Source organism: Denticeps clupeoides, chromosome 2 (genome assembly GCF_900700375.1).
Source record: "Denticeps clupeoides chromosome 2, fDenClu1.1, whole genome shotgun sequence".
NCBI lineage: Eukaryota > Metazoa > Chordata > Actinopteri > Clupeiformes > Denticipitidae > Denticeps > Denticeps clupeoides.
Genome location: NC_041708.1, coordinates 26,221,796 through 26,236,682, shown reverse-complemented (window position 1 = coordinate 26,236,682; position 14,887 = coordinate 26,221,796). Strand labels below are relative to the sequence as shown.

At 43.3% G+C, this 14,887-nt stretch overlaps 1 protein-coding gene across 2 annotated transcripts in view; it reads left to right on the top strand.

The window, feature by feature from the left end:
- The window catches only part of LOC114776777 (uncharacterized), a 49,195-nt gene extending 36,380 nt beyond the window's left edge, over window positions 1-12,815 (top strand). Inside the window, exons 4-9 of one of the 2 annotated variants that reach the window (XM_028966880.1) lie at window positions 1,936-2,048; window positions 5,366-5,455; window positions 8,213-8,348; window positions 8,652-8,785; window positions 9,398-9,606; window positions 10,774-12,814. In XM_028966880.1, coding sequence (XP_028822713.1) covers window positions 1,936-2,048; window positions 5,366-5,455; window positions 8,213-8,348; window positions 8,652-8,785; window positions 9,398-9,606; window positions 10,774-11,905 — 1,814 coding nt within the window. In that variant the 3' untranslated portion in view covers window positions 11,906-12,814. Of the gene's footprint in view, window positions 1-1,935; window positions 2,049-4,692; window positions 4,888-5,365; window positions 5,456-8,212; window positions 8,349-8,651; window positions 8,786-9,397; window positions 9,607-10,773 lie in introns of those variants that run through there. The other variant, XM_028966883.1, reaches the window with a different exon arrangement.
- Window positions 12,816-14,887: the final 2,072 nt, after the last annotated feature.

Below are 14,887 nucleotides of genomic sequence, written 5' to 3'. Positions count from 1 at the left end.
ACTCCACTGCCACCAAGGTCCTTCCTGTTGTCACCAAACACTCAGTGCTTGGTAACAACATCTCAGCATGCACCCGTGAGCTTTTGTATGCTTGCCTGGGGGCGGGAAGACCTAAAGGAAATAAATGAAAGTTGCCGTTGAGTTGGGAAGTGTGGCCTCAATAATTCATCATCCCCACTACATCCTCTTTGAGTTTTTTTTTAGGACAACAAGAGAGCAGGGGGTGATTTTGAAGAAGGAGTAATTTCATGTACACAAAGTAGAATGATGTATATGCACAGACACACACACACACTGGCAGAGAAGAGTATGTCACAATTAATTTCCTCAACTACTTGGCGATTGCAACAGTGATGGTAACTGGTGGGGACGGTTGCTCAGGGGCAGAGCTCCAGACCCCTGGGGATGGGGCCATGCTTAAAAAAAAATCCCATTTTGTTATGTCATGAAAGAGTTGTAAAAATAAATAAATAAATAAAAACAATCGACAAAAGTAAAAAAAAAAAAATACTAATATGAATAGGGGCTGCGTGAGGAATAACAGGAATAAACATGCATGTGTGTTGTACTTAGATCTTAGTGGGGACAAAATGTCCACAAAAAAGGAAGGAAAATGCTTATTTGAGCTTATATTTATATTACTTGCTGACATGTTGATGATGTATATGTGTGTGCATCACATATGACAAATAATCACTTCCACTATCAATGTTATTCATCACCGTAGAAACTCTTACAGCTGAAGAAGACTTTTTATTGGGCACATGTGTTCACTTGACATTTCAGATATGTGTGTCCACTGGCCACGTCAATGACTGAGTAGAGCCACAGTGAAAAAAGGTGCTAGAGCTGATGGACCCGCCCATTGTCTTGTGACTTATTGGTCATCACAAAACCCAAATGGATTTCTGCTTTTGCTTTCCGCAAAAGCTGGTGTCTTTGGGGTATTAAGTGGTGAATGGTGGAAATTGTGGGTTTTGACTGTTAAAGGTTGGCTCTTAGATAATGACATCAAACTTATATCTAGTTAATCTAGCTTAATTTTCATCATTAATCACCCACAGTGTAAATTCAAATGGTGTTGTATTCAATCCATGCTTCAGACTGCTCATCTAAATTACATATGAGTTTCATAACATGCATAAATCTTAGAAAAAGGGACCAGTGTTTTGGTCTAAAAATGAAAGGAATTAAGTGGTCTTATTTGTAGGGAAGACTCGCTTTAGTGTTTAAAGTAAAATCTAAAATTCAAATGGTGTTGTACAGCTATTGGGCTATTTTCTCTGGGTGTAGGCATATCGTTTCTTTATCAGTGGGGGCACTGGGGCTTTAAGAAGCACTGGGAAATGTTATTGCTAATGTGTGTGCCATTTTGTGCCAATCAGATCAGAAAATCAGATGCTATGAAGGCCAGTTTAAAATGTTTTTTCCAAAATAAAGAGTAGCCCATGTGGCGGTTGATCCTATAAAGTACTGAAAATGAACACTTTGCACATTTAAGACATTTTGTCCTAATGCTTGTGTACTTGGAGCCAAAAAAATGTTCAACATGTTACTTTGAGAAAGTTTTTCTCAAATTGAAAAAATAAATATTTCAACAGTGTGAGGACTTGGCAGTTTTGAACTGAATTTAAATGAAGACATTTGCAGCATGTGTCATTTTTAATAATCGTCCATGGATGTGTTCTGGCATAGTGGTTCTTCGGCAGAGAAACCCTGTAATTTTCTCAAAGTTCCCTCAATAACCCCCTCAGCTTGTGTTTATTATTAAAAAAAAGTTAAAGCCATCTTAATGTGTGTCAGTGTGTTACTATTGTGGTCCATGTTACAAATGATTTGGTCGAATGTTGTCACCACTGTGTTGGTGAAGCAGAACAGCCTTATAACTGTTCATCACGCTAACATGGCGCTCTTTCTTCCATTGTTTCGTTTTAGCCAGTCAGGATAAACCGTCCCGAAAGCACGTCAGCCCGCCGTCCTCCCAGGATGCACGGAAGGACACTCTGCCGTCAGAGCCCTGTGTCACCGAGAGTGAGCTGCTGCTGGAGGTGAGTGTATAAATGTGAAATTAATGTATTATTTTTAAACTTTCTACTCTGTAATAAAGTGAAAAAAAGACTGTAAATGTGTAATTTTTTTTTTTTTAACTTTTGCTTAATTAAGGTTATACAGCCTCATAGGCTGAGAGCAAATAGAATGTGTGTGCACAGTGCATACCAACTAGTTGAAATCACTGATATAGTACTGTTTTATGTAAAGTGCATGAATCAGAATGAATAAACTCACTCTTCATTCACATTACTGTGATGTTGAGTTAATACGCACACACACACACACACACACACACACACACAGAGTGAATAAAAGTCTCAATTGACCATGGCAGACAGTTGCCCTCATTGCGTGACTCGAGGCAGAGCTACCTCCAGCCCTTTTGCCATTGTGAGGAGGTTTCCATGGTGACTCCGCCCCTGGAGGGGCCCGAGGGTTTGTGTGGTCTGGATTCCACAAGGATGCCAGAGAGTCAACCCTTAGTTTCTTTTTTTTTCTTTCTTTTTTTAAATATATATATATTCCCAGCGAATGACTCAAAACCACTTTTCTCGGCATACAATGACCCTGACCGACTGTGTTTGATGTGCGCGTGACAATGCAAATTCAGGAAAAAGCACCAGGATGTGTGCTGCGCTGGCGTGGAAAGATGTGTGGGGGGGGGTGGGAAGCCACCATTGCTGTGTCAGTCAGGACTCCTATGATGATCAGCCCAGCCTCCTAATACACAGAGGGCACATTTGCCTTTTTTCCTTGGTGACCTAAGGAAAAAAGAACCATAAAACTGGAAAAGCAACGCTTCCTAAATTTCCTTAAAACACATGGTGCACAGAGTTTAGGAAGCGTTGTTTTCCAGTTTTATGGGTCACCGAATTCCAGATGGATTTGATCATGGAAAGTTGCACCTGCTTACCAAAGTGGGGCAGTGGAGGCGCAGCGGTTAAGGAAGCGGCCCCGTAATCAGAAGGTTGCCGGTTCGAATCCCGAGCCGCCAAGCTACAACTGAGCAAAGCACCGTCCCCACACACTGCTCCCCGGGCGCCTGTCATGGCTGCCCATTGCTCACTCAGGGTGATGGGTTAAATGCAGAGGACTAATTTCACTGTGTGCACCGTGTGCTGTGCTGCTGTGTATCACAAGTGACAATCACTTCACTTAGAGTGATCATGCATCATATATCTAGGACTGCTGCAACTGGCTCCAGTGCATTTATTTATTTAACGGAGCATTTCAAAGCAGGACATACTCAAATGTGTGCTTTCATTGACAATAGAAATGAATGATGGCATGCCCGCCAGCAAACATGCATGTATGAATGAATGAGTGGATGCAACCGTTGCTTGAGGTTCATTGCGCATTTCGTCCCGTACAAGCAGGAGTGTTTACGGCGTCGCATACACTACAAGTCAAACGTGGCCACACCTACTCTGTGGCAGTTATGGAGTCGAGGGTGGAGGCAATTTTGAAGAAATATTTTGTATTTTAGTAAAAGGAGGAAGCAAAATATGTCTTTACCTTCATGACTTCTTTGTTCTCCGTTGTCATCATAAAAAGCCACTTCATGAGATGCTCATTAAAGGTCCCCTAATACTACATCTGAAGTCTTTCCAAAATTCAGCCATTACATTTTTGACCGTCTGAGCTGCCGCTCTCTAAATGGCCAAGAGTGTGAAATGCTGCCATCACAGCAAAAGCTCCCTGATTTGGAGCCTCAAATGTTCAACTTTTTGCATTGTTATTTTTTATTATTGTAAGTATGGTAAGTATGTGTGGTATTATTTTGTTAATATCATTGCAGTGGCATATTGAACTGAAACACTTAATACTATCAGTATAGCTTACACTGAAGTACACGTGCCTGTTTGATGCAGCGTAAGGTAATAGTAAAAGTGTCGTTTTGAACATTCACTGTTCATATTATTCCTCATTCTTCCTCTATTGCCCCTTGAAAGTACTGACTTATTTAATGTCATGTTAATGATCAACAACGGGTGGATAGAAGTACAGCATTTGACAATTTGAATGTATATATGTTTTATTACAGCATGTGCTGCCAAAAGCATGTTTATTTTTTACAATTACTTTTTTTTTTAACCCTCCTGTATTATCCCAACTAAAAAAAAAAAAAAAAAACTATAAAATGATCTACAAGTTTAATGTAGTGGCCTCAGTTACAGTGGAGGAAATGATATGAGGAAGCAAAGTATTTTGTGGTTTGTGAGTTTACAATTGAACAATTCTGTTTTCTAGAAAAAAATGAAGTTGTTGCTCAGTGCTGAAGACTGCAACTGTTTTTTTGGTTCTGTTCCAGTCATCATTGTATATGAGTGTCAGTGTTTATGAGTGGACATGAATGCACAATTGCATCTGCATGCATGTGTGTGTTTATGTGCAGTGAAATAGTAGAAGGTGAATTAGACAGCTCCCCAAACACAGTGCTACTGCAGTCTGAAACATCTCACATACACTGAAATCTCTACACACATCTGTATACACACTACAAACACCTCCATGCACTTGCTACATGCATCTGCTCGCATGTTTTCATTCTACTCTTAATGTTAGATTTCTTGTTATTTTCCTCTGTAATTTTTATATATGTGTGTGTGTGTGTGTGTGTGTGTGTGTGTGTGTGTGTGTGTGTGTGTGTGTGTGTGTGTGTGAGAGAGAGAGAGAGAGAGAGAGAGAGTTTGTTGTTACATTGTCTGTACACACACCCACACACACACACACACAGACAGAGAGACGACTGACAGCAGCAGGTGACCTGGGGCCAGGAGGTAGCCACGGCAGCCATGGAGGCAAGCCATCTGCGCTGACCTGGCCTGCCTCACGGTAAAGCGGAGGTGACAGGAGCTGGCTGTAGCGCAGCGCAAGTCACGCGATCACCAGCAACTTGGCCTCAGAACAAAGCCGTTGGGAAAACTTAATAAATTGCAGTTTGTGGAACCGGCTCCTCAACTTCCACCGACCGCCTTAACCCCCCCCCTCCCAAGTGCCTGAAATGAGGAAGAGGCCTGTTGTAAACGTTCTACTGAGATTCCAATTCATTGGACATTTGCTAGTTTGCCTACTGCGCAGTGTACTCACAATATTAAAAACCTCTGGAGTGCAGCTTTGAAGGGCAGAGTGGTTTGCCGGGTTTTGTAGTGAGCAATTGCATCCAGTCTCATTTTGATCAAGGACAAACATCCGCATTTTAAATCAATCATGTCAGCGCCCCGCGGCTTCATCACATTGGCTAGATGCTTGGATGCTGATGCTGTTCAACAGTTACAAATATTTCATGACTTCTTCTCTCTTCTGTTTCTAGTCGCTGAATGGGTTTGCCCTGGTGGTGAGCAGTGATGGAATGGTTTTCTATGCTTCGTCGACCATTGTAGACTACCTGGGCTTCCATCAGGTATGGACCACTGCATGTGCTCTCACTTCAAATCTCTCCTAAATCCATAAAATGAAAGGTTTACACACCCACCCACACACACACACACAAACACTCTACGGTTCAGCCACACAGGAGGGAAAAACTGCAAAAAACCTGAGTTATTTTACAGCAAGCACTATAGTTAGGATATCACAATGTATGGCTGGCTTGAGTCTGACCCAGTTTGTGCTAAACTTCAACCTGGCTGTTATAGCACATTCTATTAACAGTAAGAGCACCATCTAACCTGACCTTTGACCTATAAGGTGACATATATTTAGCTAATTAGCATTAGTATAAATATACCTCAGTGCATACTTCACAAGTGAATTTTGCAATAGTTGACATGTGAGTTTACATTCAACTGCCCCCAGAAGTGAATGTGTTTGTGACAGGAGCAGGCATTCTGTAAACTACCGTGTGTCCACAGTTGGAGATGCTTGCTCTGTCCTCTCCTCAGCCGTAGCCCACGGTGGTGCAACACTTCAGTGTCTGCCGTCGACTTTTTTTGATGGCACCTGTCACCTTAGTTTTTGTCCAGTGGATGATCCTCACCTGAGCATTTCCTCCAGATGACTAGGAGGTGAGCGTGAGGTCATAATCTGGATTTTCAGGCCATTGCATCAGGTCAGGAGGTAACATCCCAGGTCAGCTCCAACCAGCCTCAAACAGGTCTTCTGCCAGCACTATTAATTATTGATGAGATCAGCCAGGCCTGCCCATGCCCTGCTGCTTAAATCTCTTTCCTGGCGAAATCCATGCATAAAGCACCTTACATCATCACAGGTCAGGCTCTCACAAGACCAGGAAGCGGGTTGAGTCAACAGCGATCATTCCGGCTCGCCGCTCTGCCTCTGCTGCTTGGCTTGCGAGGTGGCTGCGGCAATAAAACCGTCATTAAAATGAAATGAACACGTTAAGTGGTCTGAAGGATCCACTTAAGTGCATGCCACAAAACCCCTTCGCCACGGCGGGAGCACCTCGCCTGACTTAGAAGCGTTTCCCCCAGCGGCCCATCTTCACCGACACTCATTCAGTCAGCGCAGGGGCGTCTGAAGGTATTCATTTACGTATTAATCCCCCTTCCCGTGGCCACCGGGCATGTTCACGCGTTTCGCATTCACCACACGATGTGCTGCCTGTTTGCGAGTAAGAAACTCGGCAGGTTAGTGTGCCGGGATGCTTGTGCACCGGCGGATCAGTTCAACGATTCAATTCAACACACAATTCAACGAGTTTCTCACCGAAGTGTTAACCTCGTTCGCATATAACAAAAATGTGCGGCAAACAAGAGAAAAGGCGTGGCCTAAAAGTTGCTGAAAAAGGACATCGGGCTGAGGATATTTTGAGAGCAGGACCACAAGAAAGTCCAGACAGAGGGTGAAGGAGAGCGTTGCTTGTTTGATCTGGTCAAAAAATAAATCAATTAAAAGTTCACTTGAGACAGCAACTCAGAATCCCCCCCCCTTTTTTTTTTATGAGATTTTTTTTTTCATTCAATTGTCACCCGATCTGTCTGACAGTGGAAACCGTGGTGGCGCTGCCGTGCGTTCGCTCGGCAGAATTGTTTTGCAAGGCAAATATTCAAAACCCTTGCGTGCCTCGAATGTGGAAATTATGGGGGAAGGTTGAATATTTTAAAGTGAATCTGTCATTCCTGACAGAAAGCAAAGCTATTGCTGGAAAGAGAAAGGAATTACGAATGTGGCCTGTTTTTTTTTTTTTTTTTTCTCTTGTTCTTCCTTTTTTAGGGGAGCTGGGCAGGGCCACACTTGTGCTCGGCTGCCGGTGTCACGCAATGTTTAACAAACAAGGGCAGCCCTCATGACCCGAGGCCCCGGGGCCGAGCTCGTACGTCTGAGTGCAGAAGTTAGAGTCAACCGTTGACTGTCAGACGCACTGTAAGATAAACCAGAAATGCGTAAAACCGTCGCAGCTTGTGTGCTGCTGTCCAGTTTATTCAGAAGGGCTGTCAATCGCAGTGCCGCATCTATGGTGGATATCACACGACCCAAGTCATGAACAGCAGTCATTGTGCCCACACCAGAGAAAGTGTCCGTGTCATGAAAAGATAAATCTTATCAGAGCGACACTGTAATTTAAGTCCATTGAATTTCACTGTGTTGCTCTGATCTGTGTAACACTTTTTGAAAGTAATATGTTGTTCAGTGTCTGCACTTCTACTTCTCGTTTATGTCACAGCAGAAAATCTCATCCGAGTGCTCCTGTTGCACAGATAATGGAACACAAAACTGCAAGAACAATAAAAAAATATATACATCCGGGTAACAAGGCAGAAGTAGGGAGCATGAGAGCTGAAAATCGCAATAACAGGCAACTCAATAAAAAAAAAAAAAATTTAAGTCAGACGGGCAAAAAGGACAAGGTGGGCAATTCTATACAAGATACAGACACAAAGACAAAATTGCTGCAGCATTAGTGGACCGGTCTTGAATTTGGCCTTAACTGTCAACATATCCATCCCATTCTCATAGCAACAGCTTCAAACAGAAGTGGGCCAGTTGGCAGTCCTGCCCCCCCTGGCCAGCAGTCATTGGTGTCGTGGTGGCTACGTGTGAGGTGTCAGCTTTGCTCACTGAACTGGCGGAGAGGTTAAGCGCGAGGGCGCCGCTATTTGCCGACACAATGGAGACCCTGTGCTGCTCTTTCACACGGGAGGCTTAATGGGTCACAGCGCTGACGTGTCATGTCTTCATCTCCCTGTCCCCAATGCAGACGGATGTGATGCACCAAAACGTCTTTGATTATATTCATGTGGACGACCGGCAGGAGTTCAGGCGACAGCTCCACTGGGCGATGAACCCCGCGCAGCAGGCGGCCGCCCAGGATCACCATTTAGCAGCGGGAACTGGTGTGTAAATAATTACCATCCACACAGCACACTGCTCCCTTCGGAGGGATTCTGCATCTGAACAGCAGTAGAGGCCGAGTGACTGCAGGAAACCACAGCCATTAGTCTTAAACGGTGTCGTAATATTGAAAACGGTGACGATCCTCTGCCTAATTGTCAGTCTGTGCATGTAATTCATATTATTTTATTACTCCCTGTTCAAAAATCTAATCACAGATTGTTCATGTCATGTGTGCAGTTTTGGGGGGAGAAAGCGCAGAAAAAGGCTCAAATTGTTAAAAAGCGGTGTCCCCAATTTCACAGGTGAGGACTTCATGGTTAGCAACCTTTTCCATTCCCAAGAGGCGGATGGCGTTCTTCCGGAACTTTCCTCCTTCCTCAACCGCTGCTTCATTTCCAGAGTCCGATGTCTGCTGGACAGCACCTCAGGCTTCCTCGTAAGTGCCGTACATTTGACCTCTCACGCACCTAAAGCTACCACATGCACTAACGAGAGAGAGAGAGAATGTTACCAACCAATTAGGACACCACTCCCTGAGGGGTCAATAATTCCACTAGAGTGAACATGTGTGACCCAAAAATGGGTGTGGCGTGCTGCATTGTGTGCAAAACTAAAGCACAAAGGCTTCACGGTAGAAATAAGAACTAAAAATGCTTGAAATGACCAAAGGATGTGTGGATTCAACCTGTCCCATTTACTCTCCCATTAACAGTGAGGATCTGTTTGTAACTTTCTGTAGGTAGTGTATTTTTTTGGCCATTGAAGGAAAGCCATTGTAGCACGCTTGGCTCAAATGGGGTCAACAGGGAAATTTATGAAGCTGGGCTGAATCTATGGTGCGATGAGTGTGAATGGCATTCTTGGCATCTGGAAAAAAAGTGGAAAAAATGAACTGTCCACAAGTACGAATCAGGCTGACTGAAGTACATTTTTTGCATTGCCACTGAAGCAGTTTTGTTTGGTTCTGATGGTGGCCATCAGAGAATGTGTGAAACGTATTGTTCGAGGAAAATTGACATTGTGCTCACAGTGGTCCTCTGTTGCTTAGACAATGCAGTTCCAGGGACGGCTCAAGTTCCTTCACGGGCAGAAGAAGAAGACAACATCGGGCACCACGTTGCCTCCCCAGCTGGCGCTGTTCTGTGTGGCAGTACCGCTGCTGCTGCCCTCCATTACAGAAATGAAGCTGAAGGGCATGATGATGCGGGGCAAGCAGAAGGGTGGCAACAGTGGGTTCATTGCCACGCTGGAGCACAGGTAATGCCATGACCTCACTTTTTTTTCTTTGGACATTTTCTTTCCACAATTCAATTTATATTCCATTTAGCATCTGCAAAGGGGACAAATATTTTAACTGTGGAACCATTCTTCACACAGTGATGGGTTGTTTTAGGCCATAGTACAATATTCAGCCAGCACCCATCCAGAAAGGCAAGCACAAGGTCACCTGAAGTCTCAAATTCTACACATGCATGCATTGTAGAACTACAGTTTATGGCTAATAAAATTAAAAGAAATGAAAAGAAATGCAGAAAAAGATACCATGGTTGGTTAATAAAATTAATCAATATTCGTAAATATGTGAGTGGCAGCATTAAGATCCTCTGTTAAAGGTGCCCGCACATTTGATGAGGGTGGTAGTAGCCTAGTGGGTAACACACTCGCCTATGAACCACTTACTACCATTGTGTCCCTAAGCAAGACACTTAACCCTAAGTTGCTCCTGGGGGGGACTGTCCCTGTAACTACTGATTGTAAGTCGCTCTGGATAAGGGCGTCTGATAAATGCCGTAAAAATGTAAATGATGAGAAGTAATATCAGCTGTGTGCTTTGTGCTACCAATACAATGAAGAAAGGAGATGTTTTGTAGTACATGAAGTAGCGAGTCTCTCTGATTTATAGCTGCTAGTTTGGCCTGAGGTCTGCCCAGAATGAGTCACTGTTCTCACACCAGGACCTGAGTGATGGACATCTGAACAACTCAGATGTAACTGCTAACAGCCAGTGGACCGTTGCTGTTCCTTCTAAACTACATCTCTGCAGCCTCATGGATCACATGATGGTGGAGGGGGGGACTCTTTTTATCTGGACATCTGCGTTTGATAGGACTGGATTAGATATAGACCATTTAGAATAGGCATGACCAAATAGTCAGTGAACCCTAACCAAGACAGTAACTTGGTCAGTTTCCAAATATTAGTTTTCATCATTTAACATATGCTATATTCATTATATCATTATTACAGCTGATAGCTCATGAAATGAAAAATGCAGTATCTGATTATTACAATGTGCACTACAATCACATAGGCTTAACAATACAATAATGTATAATGTTTGCTTTTTAAATGAAATTACGAAAAAGCAAGTTATAAAATGAAGGATGATTAAGTGACTGTTTTTCTAATCCTTTTCTAATCCAGTGATCGAGAGGAACATCTGAGAAGGAACACTGCAGCAGCGACGATGGGCGAGGGAGGAGAGGCTCTGCTGGCGAACTGCCCCACCGAGCTGCTGCGCCACCACGCCCTTTGGAACCCTCTTTCCAAAGAGGGCCTCAAGTGCAAGGCAGAAGGTTTCTTCAGTGGGCAGGACGAGCCACTCAATTTCTGCAAAACCTCAATGGGCGTCACAAAAGGCCACAGTCTGGAGAACGGATGGGTGGTAAGAGCCGGCACCGGTGCCATCCGGGTCGGCCAGGGCGTCAACATGTCCTCTAGCAGTGGGCGGCTGGGTAAAGCTGGGCATTTTAGCAAGTCATACAGGATGTCACCGGGTTACCATGGTGCCAGGACTGACGTGTATATGCCCAAGCTATATGGGACTCTGCAGAGTGCCGGTGATGAAGCAGATGCCTACTGTGTTGATGGCATTAAGAGTGAGAACGGCTACGAGGATCATGGCAAGTGTTACGATGGACGCTTGCTGACCCAGATGCCTATAAAGGTGGAGCAGGACTCTGACTCAGAGAACGGTTGCGATGCCTACGGCCGGCCGTGGAGCTGCCGGCAGCACCTGGACCATCGCTACGGCAGCGATGACTGCTATGGCAACGGCTACGACAGCAGCGGTGTCCTGCAGATGAAGGCCGAGGACCAATATTACGATCAATACTCACCCTGCCAGAGGGACAAGGCTGGCATGGGTACCACGGGTTTCAACGGACACTACCAGAACTTATACGGCAGGGCGGGGCGGGCTCTAAAGTGCGTCCTGAACAAAGAGCCGCCGGCGGCACAGTTCAGTCCTCCGCAGAGGCTGCCGCACACCGACCCACTCTGCAGCAGCCAAAGCGGCAACTGCGTTGACGGGCACGCATATAATACAGGCGGCATGGAGCACAAAGGCTACCCTCACCAGGACTACAAGCTGGGCTACGAGATCAAAGGTCACGGGCTTCTGCACTCCATCAAGCGGGAGCCCATGGACTCGCCACCGTGGCACACCAGCAGCAGCTACGAACCGGGCCAGGGCGTGCTGCAGAGGAACCTCATGCCAAACTGTGCGATGAGCGCCGGGCAGCACAAAGCCAACCCGTATGTCTATATGCAATAGAAGATCCGCCCCGCCCCTTCTTCAAGCGCACAAAGCAAGCGTGCAACTGAAAGTTACAGAAAGCTCAGGTTTATGAATAGTGTTACGGTTCCCTTTGAAAAAAGCAGATCTCAGTTTTGTTTGGTGTGGTTGTAATAAATGAAACGAAGGAAAGGAAGATTTTCTTATTTAAGCACTTTTAATTCTAACAAAAGGATTCTTTTTCTAGACTTTGTGTGTGTGTGTGTGTGTGTGTGTGTGTGTGTGTGCTGTGTACAGAAGATTGTGTTTTTTTATAATGAGAGCTGTGTTCACCACTGTAAAGAGTGGAATTATAGACACTAAACATCTTTTTAAAAACCGAACAAGCAATTTGGTGTCTTCTGTTTCTCATTTGTATCATATAACCATAAACGAATTTTGGACTTCAGTAAAATCCGAAAACCTTTTTTTCCTTTGGCATAATTTATCGGTGTAAGTGTCATTGCATGCTGATTTAAATCAGGTTTCTTCTAAAGAAAGCATTTCTTCCACAATTATTCTGTCTGCGTATTTACGTGTGTGTTGATGAAAGGTTGAGAGGTAAATTTCTCTCCAGTTTTTCCATTCAGCTCCAACCTGGTACCATAACATCAAGAACATCGAAGACTACTGTGTTTAACTACTACCAACTTAATGTTCAACTTGCACTATTGCGACTGGATAATCAATGTAACGGCTACCTAGACATTATGTCGAGTCGACATGCACAGTTGTAATGGCATCACTTGAGGAGTTTTCAAATATGTTTTTTTTTCCATATAATGCAGTTAAACATTTGACAGTTCCTATTTATTGTCCTTTTAGCAGAACTGTACGATGTGTACAGTGACATAAGCACTGTTTCACGAAGGGTATAAACCAACGCTTGGCTTCTGTGCTTTTTTTTTTTTTTTTTTTTTTTGGACAAATATTAACGAATCAAAACACACAAGCTCTTCAGCTAACTGTGTAGCTGCAAAGCAGCAACTTTCTATTGCAGCATTTTTTCTTGTTATGTTTTGTCTTTAGTTTTTTTGTTTGTTTAAAAAATAAAGTCATAATGGAGATATAACATGTGCAGTTGTTCATTTGTAAACTGTTTTAATCCATAATGAATGGTGCAGATTAAATAAGCGTGTTTGGAAATATCACAAGTATATTTGCATATTCTCAAAAAGAAGAGACACAGTCTTGCATCCTAGTGAAAGTGAAGTGATTGTCATTGTGAGACACTGCAGCACAGCACATCGGTGACACCACGAAACGTGTCCTCTGCTTTTAACATCACCCTTAGTGAGCAGTGGGAAGCCATGACAGGGGAGCAGTGTGTGGGGACGGTGCTTTGCTCAGTGGCACCTTGACGGTTCGGATTTCAGCTGGCAACATTCTGATTACTGGTCCGTGTCCCTACCCGCTGGGCCACCACTGCCTCTAGTTAAACATAGCTGGAGGAGGAGTGGAGAAGGAACTAACTAACCAGACAGTACTTTTACTTTTGAAATATCTATTCTCAAACATGACTGATCTGTATAATTATATTATTCGAATATATGTTGTTTATTATTATGAATAAATATGAACTGTAATAAATACTTTAGAAGTGCAGTATTATAAATTAAAATACAAAAATATACACATAAAACTGAGCACAAAAACAACATAATGCTTAATGTACAGAAATTTACACAGAAAGTTGCTAGATTTCACTAAATGGCATTGGCAATTTCAATGGAATGCGTTTATTTGCATATGCACGTTCGCGTCAAGCGATGCTCTGTACCAAATACGGATACGAAAAACTAGCTACAAAAATGTCACTAGATTTGTCATAATGAGTCTGAAAAATGGATCAATTTAGCTACAAAGTCACTACTGGACATAGGGGGTGGGAAAGGGGGAGGCCAGCACGTGGCTCCACCCATGTCTCCACCCAGTGAAAATTTCAGAAGCTGAATGTAGCTGTACTGCGGAATGTGACTGTATGTGTCACATATTACCTCAAGCGATTGTTCAAAAGCAGGTGGCCAATTGTGCTATCATACGATACTTAAGAATGTGGGAGGACAAGGGCCACATAATTCTTTAAATTAAAGGAACGGGCCTGAAATGGCACAGCCACACCCCCTAAAGCAGTTTCTGAACTGAAACTTGAGAAAAAAACGGTAAAAATAACATCCCAGTTGGACTTCATCCCCATTTTCAAGTGAGTGCATGTGAAAGATGACACCACATAGGATTTTTCAGAAACAATGGCTAATTCTTTCAAATGCAATTTGACCTCATTTAATTATTTAACTTTCAAAATGAAATTTCAAACCACTCCCAGGAAGAACAAAAACTGAATTTAGCTAAGATGGAATTGTATATGGTCCTGCAAAAACTTATTGGTATTCAATTTCCAAGAAAACATTTATTATTAGTAATATTGTGTGAGCCCAATAAAGCAAAAAAAAAATGGAACAATATCTGAATGCTAGCGGAAAAACAATTCTCAGTATTGACTGTATGCGTGTTGTTCTGGATTTTGTTAAATGTAGAGAACATAATCCCCTTCCTGGAGCATGACGTCTGGGTTAGAAGAGATTTTTTTTTTTTTCGGCTTAAGTCTATCCGTTTCTTTTAGCACATATCCAGGTGTGCTTGCCCATGCCAGTGGATAACACTTTATTCTTTAAGCTGGCAATGGGCAGAGTGTGGCTTTGTTTCCCAAGGGCTTAACACATATAATTGTTTTTGCGCCCCTTAAATGCTAGAACACTGCAGAGGACAAAAGACAATCGTGTTGTACAAGGGATGCACACGCAGAAGTCTGCTTCAGGAGGTGCATTGACACAACCCTCCCCATTTAACCAGGCTTCACCAAGTAATACACTGTCAACATCATCCCCACGTTCAACCTGAGAAGAATGAAAACTATTACTTAATGCTTATTATAGTTTGTAACCCATTTTGTGGACTACACATAAATATATAGATAAATAA